Source organism: Herpailurus yagouaroundi, unplaced genomic scaffold (genome assembly GCF_014898765.1).
Source record: "Herpailurus yagouaroundi ecotype Mexico unplaced genomic scaffold, PumYag 160, whole genome shotgun sequence".
NCBI lineage: Eukaryota > Metazoa > Chordata > Mammalia > Carnivora > Felidae > Herpailurus > Herpailurus yagouaroundi.
Genome location: NW_024412401.1, coordinates 49,396,486 through 49,403,420, shown reverse-complemented (window position 1 = coordinate 49,403,420; position 6,935 = coordinate 49,396,486). Strand labels below are relative to the sequence as shown.

The following is a 6,935-nucleotide window of genomic DNA, read 5'->3' as shown; positions in this document are numbered from 1 at the left end:
AAAAAAAAAAAGAAAAAGTGCTACCAATTAGCCCTGACATGCTGTTAACTTGAGGAGGCCTCCTGATTTCAGAGACCTTAAAACAAGAAAAAGTAAGTTTGAATGAAAGAAATGCTATTTGTTTTCAGGACAACCGTGTGCGTGCTAGCTTTGATGTGGGTCTTGATCCCAGTCGCGTTACCGTCTAGCTGTGTGGCCTGGCGCGAGGAACGTTGCTTGGCCGAGCCGCGGTCTTCCTTTTAGTAGAACAGGATGGTGACACTTCCCTCACGGGTCGCGAGAGGAGAAACAACGATGTCCGGCAAACGTGGAGCTTGGCGTCCGGCATATCACAAGCAGCCACCTAAGGTGCTCTAACAAGGCTTGTGAGAACAACACTTTCTTCTAGTGCCCGGGTGGGTACACTGAGCTGAATGAATCTATGAATCATTGGGGCTGATATTTCCCGACAGACTACGACCAAGAGGAGAGAGGGCAGAGAACTGAATTAAGGAGCACCAACCAGCCGGATAGGGTCACCGAGGGCACCGACGGCAGCAGGAGTACAAGAGGTTTGGGGTGGAAGACAGATCCAGTTGGGATGTGGGGAGTTCCAGTTACCAAGATGGAAGGAGTAGACTGCACTGAACTAACTCTCTGGTCAATAACGATGATAAAATCTGAACAGTATACGAGACTGCTCGGAAGCACTTGAGGACAACGCAGAACAGAAACTAGAGGACACGGGGTCTCTGAAAGACAGGACGCACACTGGGGCACCTCTGTTCGTGGTGCTACACGGGGGGACGGGGCTGATACAGAATGCAGCAGAATCACTGCCTGGGAAGAAGACGAAGAAGTTGGACATCGAGGATGGAAACTGAAGGGCAAAATGCCAGAAGGGAGATAGCTAAGGAAGGGGGAGCTCCAAAATTACTGTACAAATTCCCCTCAAATCCTTAGTTAATCCCTAAATTGTACACACATAGAGAGAGACTCCAAGGAGCCCAGAAGAAAGCAGTAGCTGGGAAGCAGGGGGTTTGGCAGCTGCCTCAAAGATGGCATTCGGAGTTCAAGACCTGCCAAGCTAGAAGGACTTAGTGAACATTTAAGGTTTTTTGATTTATTTATATTTTGAGAGAGAGAGAGAGAGGGAGAGAGAGAGAGAGAGAGCACGAGAGAGTGAGTGCATGTCCGGCAGAGGGGCAGAGGGAGAGAGAAAAAGAGAGAGAGAGAGAGGGAGAGAGAATCTCAAGCAGGTTCCAGGCTCAGCACGGAGCCCCACTCAGGGTCAATCCCAGTGACCCTGCCATCACGACCTGAGCTGAAATCGAGAGTCAGATGTTCAACTGACTGAGCCCCCCGGGGGCCCCTGTTGTTGTTGTTGTTGTTTTAATGAGGCAACAAAGTTTGCAAGAGAATAAGAACGTTGCCCAGGCTCCCGGCAGAGGTGGGGTCTGAGCCCAGGCCTGTTAGATTCTGAGCCACAGCCCCTCATCCTCCACGGCCAGTCACTCATTTATTCACTCCTCTATACTGGGCTGTATGGAAGGAGAGCTTGGTATGGCCCGGCCCACACCTGCCCTGGTGCTCAGGGAACTCACGGCCCTGGGGAAGGAGTCGCTGGAAATTACCACAGCCACCCCTGAGTATGTACTGTGTACCACACTTAATGTGTCACGTCATATTGAATTCTCTCAACAGCCCCAGGAGGCCAATCCGTATAACATCTCCATTTTACAGATGAGGACAGTGAGGCATGGGGTGGGACCTGAGTGGAAGAACCAGAATTTGACTCCACAACTCAAGCTCTCCAGCAGCATCCTCGACTGCCCATGGCCACCACAGGGGCAAGGGATGTGCAAACATGGACAGGGCAAGGCCATCCTGGTGTTCCTCTCCCACGTGATGGGGTCCTAGGGACTGTGAATTGTGAAAGCAAATTTTCTCTGGTCATCAGGGACTTGGGCTGCACCGCTCCCCACGGGAGGGTGGGTCCTGGGAAGTCCCCCCTGACCCGGTGAGTCCCATCACCTCCAACTGCCTCTCTCACCAGGGGGCTGCAACCACTGCCCACGAGCTCCGGAGGCCGTATCTACGGTTCCCACCAACCCAGTCTCTACTCAGTGACTAACGGGGCCTTTCAGAAATAAAAGCCAGTTGCTCAAAGCCTTTCAGTGGCTTCCCGCCGTCCTTGGATAAAGTCCCACCTCTAACAAGGCCTCATCTTCTGCCACACTCCCCCTCTCTCCTCAGCCAAATGCACTTGTCTTGGACCCTGGGAAGAACTCCCTGTAATCGCTCTAGTTATTACCGCTGTGTAACAAAGTACCTTCAAAATGTAGCAGCCTAGAACAGCCATTCTCTTCCCCTCGTGGATTCTGTGGGTCAGTGATTCAGCTACGGGATGGGACGGTGGCTCAACTCAGGTCCCGGTGTCTGGGGCCTCAGCAGGAAGGTTCTAGTTGGGGGTGACTCGTGGCTGGAATCACCGAGAGGCAGCTTTCCTCACATATCTGGGGGTTGATGCTGGCTGTCGGCCGCGACCCATGCTACACATGGCCCCCGCATGGTGGCTTGCGAGTCGCGGGATTTCTCGGGGTCTAGCTTGGCTCAGGGCTCCAAGAGACAGTGTCCCAGTGAACGAGGCAGAAGATGCACTCCCTGTTCTCGCCCGGCCTTGGATACCAGGCAGTGTCACTTCAGCTGCATTCTATTGGTCATAAGTAAGTCACAAACCCACCCAGATGCAAAGGGAGGGGACAGAGGCCCTACCTCTCAATGGGAGGAGTGTCAAGGTCTCAGAGTGTCAGGTCTTGGACCAGGAGATATTGTTGACTGTAGGGGCCATCTGCAAAAAAGCCCATCTGCCACCCAGTCCTTACATAGTATCGTCTCTGCTCAGAACCGTCGTCTCTCCAACTCACACCTGCTAATTCCTATCTACCCCTCAGGTTCCAGCTCAAACACCACCTCCTCGGGGAGGCTGCCCTGACTGCCCTGCCAGGCTTAATCTGGCCTCCTGCCTAGATACCCGCTTAGTACCCAGCACTTCTCATGTGTCTGTCTGTCTGTCTCCCCTCCTGACTGCAGGCTCTGTGAGGACGGCTCAGAGCTACTTCCCAACAAACACATCCTGGAGAGGAGGAAGGGGAAGAGAAGGGAATAGGCCAGGCTCCAGGCTGACAAGGGTGCTGCTCAAGGAGAAGGATTCAGCTCCATCCTATGTACTTCTGCTGATCTTGAACCCCCTGACCCCCGCCTCCCATGGCCTCTGTGCCAACCATGCACGGGGACCCCCCATGGTAGTTGTCGGGGGCGTTTCTGTCCATTGCAACCATCTGGCTAATGCTGCAGCCTGTAAGATACTGCGGTCTTCTGGCGAGGACTCACCTTCTAAAAAGAAATGGGACCGACAGATGGAAAAGGGAGGGAGTCTGAGCGGGCTGGAAGAAGCTGAGGCAAGAAACAGAGTTTGCTCCCTGCAAAGACGGGCGTGGAAGACCACAGCGGAACTGCTTGCCCAGGGCCCAGCTATGTCTGAGGGCAAGGAGAACCCTGGTGAAGTCTCCCTCCCCATTTGTACCCAAATGTCATCACCACCACCACCATCATCACTCAACATTTAAAAAAAAATTTTTTTATTGTTTATTCTTTTTTGAGAGAAAGAGGGCGAGAGCGAGCATGGGGGGGGCGTGGGGAGGGGGGCATAGAGAGAAAGGGAGACACAGAATCCAAAGCAGGCTCCAGGCTCTGAGCTGTCAGCACAGAGCCCGACGAGGGGCTCAAACCATGAACCGTGAGATGACAATCTGAGCCGAAGTCGGACGCTTAACCACCCAGACGCCCCATCACTCAACTTTTTTAAAGAGGAGAGAAGAGTCACCACCAATATCTCCCACAGCTGTCGCCCAGGCAAAGACACAAACCTGCTCCCGGCTGCTCCCTTCCCAGCACTCGCTGGCCTCCCTCCTCTGCCTGTGGTGCTGACAAGACTGTAGAATCGCTCACTTCATGGGGGTCCAGGGCTGTCTCCTTTCTGCTCTAACTCTACGAACATTCACAGACTCTGTGCTGGGGACTCCCATTATGTGCTTCTAGAAGAGCCCGATGTGAGGTCACCACAGGGGTTCTGGGAGTGCGACCCCTGGCCCGCCCAAGTCCAGAGCGCTGAGTCCAGCCCACTGAGGTGCCCTTGCCCCGCGCCAGCCCCTTTCCCGCATGATCCCACGGAATCCGTGGAGGTAGATTACAGGAAAGGGAAGCCAGGTGGGTGACGTGACTTAATCAGGTCCTCTAGGTGGGAAATGATGGGGCATTTCTCCTGTGCATACCCCCAGCTGGTGGTATTTCCAGGGTCCTCGGCCCCTGCCTCCCGCTAGCTGTCAGCACAGATCCTGCTGGCTTCTGTGCAGACAGCCTTGGGCTCCCTCCCCAGGGTTTAGAGGTGAGAGCAAGGCCTCTACACACGGCCGCACAGAGGCCATCTGTGCGGGGCTGCCCTGCCTGCCCACCCGGGGGTTCCGCGGAGGCAGTGCAGGGGTGAGGGAGCCATCCAGGGGGAGGACCTGTTCCCTGCTGCCTGCGCGGCTGGCAGAGATCTGAGCCCATTACCTGAGTCAGAGGGGAAGCTCTCTGCCTCGGCAGGGCGCACTAGGGGCGGGCGGGCCAGGCTGCTCTGCCAGGGAAGGAGGGAAGGAGGCGGCCAAAGCGGGCTGGGGCGGGAGGGGCCGGGCCAGCTGGGGCCGGAGCTAGTGTGACATCACCGGGCGGCCCGCCTCTGTCTGGGGCTGAGGGGAGGCCCGGAGCCTTTCTGGGGCCTGGGGGATCCTCTTGCACTGGTGGGTGGAGAGAAGTGCCTGCAGCCAACCAGGGTCAGGCTGTGCTCACAGTTTCCTCCGGCAGCATGTAAAGGCTCCACAAAGGAGTGGGGAGTTCAAATGAGGCTGCTGCAGACGGCCTGAGGATGGACCCCGAGCCCTGAGCCGCCCTGCCCGAGCCCCGGATCTGCAGAGCATGGCACTGAGGCAGCCGCTGGCCCCCGCCGTGAAAGGAGGCAGGTTGTAAGTGGCCCCCCGCAGGACCCCCCCCCCCCACCACGGCCAGCCCCCGCCCCATCCCTGGCCCAAGCCCGGCCGCGGAGCAGAGCAGAGCAAGCAGAGGCCAGTGAGGCAGGGCTGCTCGGCGGCCAGTCCGGCCTGCGACTCCGGGACCCCTCCTGGAGGCCATGGACAGGCTGCCCTTCTGACGGCTGGGGTAAAGCATGTGAGGAGCTGCCCCGGGGAGCCAAGCAGGAGTGAAGAGGTAAGGGGCCAGCACTGTGGCACCAAGGGACAGGGGGCAAGAGGCAGCAGCTGACCCCATGTCTGGGGGTTCAGGAACCCTGACCCCTTCAGCTAGGGGTGTGTGCAGCTGGACCCCGGAGGGGGGTCACTCCTGCTTTCGCTTGGAGTCAAACACGGCATCTCCCGGGGTGGGACTCGTGGACACCTGGGCAGAGGGTGGGCTCTGGGGGCGTGAGACCACAGGCTGTTCATCTGCAAGCCCCGCTCTGCCTCAGACAAAGAGCCTTTGGGGTGAAGGCAGGCGGCTCCCGGGCACGGCCCGGCAGCCGGGGTGCGTGCATGAGCGTGTGCCTGTGTGTAGGTGTGTGCTTAGGGGAGCAGGGGTAGCCCAAGGACGTGGGAAGTCATTTCTAAGTTTTGGGTTCCTACGCACCCTGGTTAGAGACTATGCTGAGGCAAAAGCAAAAGTAAATGCTGTCCGGCCAGAGCCGGGAACCCTTGTTCAGAAAGTTCCCTGGAGCCCAGCGGCCTCTGCTCGCCCCTCAGCTGGGCAGGACAGGACCAAAGGGGTCCAGAGCTGGAAGGGACACATTAGCTAGAGATTTCCGTTGCTGGGGCTCGGGGCAGAGAGCTGCCCCGGCTTTCCCCGCGTGTCCACGGACAACTGATCCCGCCTAGCACCGGACGGTAGCCCAGGTCTCCAGCAGGCTGTATGTGGCAGGGAAATAGGGGAGGATCAGGCTTCCCCGGTACCCTGGCAGGGGGTACAGCGCGGGCTCCACATTCCGAGTCCCTTGAAAGCACTCAGCATTAGATAACATTTCCAAACAAATTCTTCACTGATCCCTCCCTTCTCCTTCTGTGATATGTGTGTCACGGGTCAGCTATTGCCTCGGCTGTGGGATTATGAGAGCTCCCAGGGGCCAGTTCGGTTACTTAGAAAAGGATCTCCTTTCACCAGGGCTCTGAGGAAAGCTGAGAATACCACTTCCGAAGCCGGCCAAATGCTCCGCACATGCCCACATGCATTTTTACAATTTGAGGCAGAGTAACACCCTAGTCATGCCCCAGGTTCAAATCCTACCTCTTCTACTTAGGAGTCACGGGACTCTGGCTAAGAACACTTAGCCTCTCTAAACCTGTTTCCTCTTCTGCAAAATGGGAATAATAATACTACCCTTCTCTTAGTAACTGCTCACACATATGTTGCACTTATCCTGAGCCAGATGCTTATGACATCCACCCTATGACACAGGTACCGCTGTTCATCACCATTTTATAGGTGAGGAAACTGAGGCACTGAGGTTAAATGATGTGCCCAAGGCCCCGTGGTTAGTAAGTGCCATCACCAGGATTTGAATCCAGCACTCGGAACCACACTCCACTGCTTTCTAGGAGGAGCACGTGGGATCATGTCCGGGAAGGCCTTGCACAGTGCCTGCTGCATGGCAAACTCTCAGAAAGTGTTAGTCACTGAGTGTCGTGAACCACGACGATCAGGATGGCAGATATGGAAGAGCAGAGACCCAGACTCTCTTGACCCTGGACGTCCTGCTAGGGCTGTGGGAAAATCCCACGAGGCCGAGCCAGTGTGGCGGTCACTACTGCCACCCACGCGGGGCTCCCCCTGGGAGGCCGAGGGGGCTTTACGTCTGGACTGAATGGCAGCAT

The 6,935-nt window shown here is 56.7% G+C and overlaps 2 protein-coding genes across 20 annotated transcripts in view; one reads left to right on the top strand and one right to left on the bottom strand.

Annotated features, from left to right (window-relative positions):
- RALGPS1 (Ral GEF with PH domain and SH3 binding motif 1) overlaps positions 1–6,935 on the bottom strand; it is a 275,161-nt gene that overhangs the window by 96,366 nt on the left and 171,860 nt on the right. The gene's annotated exons all lie outside the window — the stretch shown is intronic.
- The window catches only part of ANGPTL2 (angiopoietin like 2), a 34,009-nt gene continuing 31,858 nt past the window's right edge, over positions 4,785–6,935 (top strand). For 3 of the 8 annotated variants that reach the window (XM_040482365.1, XM_040482362.1, XM_040482364.1), the window contains exon 1: positions 4,785–5,283. Coding sequence is in view for 2 of the 8 variants with exons in the window: in XM_040482359.1 (XP_040338293.1) it covers positions 4,996–5,042 (47 nt within the window). In the remaining 6 variants the exon portion in view is untranslated. The remainder of the gene's footprint in view (positions 5,284–6,935) is intronic. The other 5 variants (XM_040482360.1, XM_040482363.1, XM_040482361.1 and 2 more) reach the window with 2 other exon arrangements.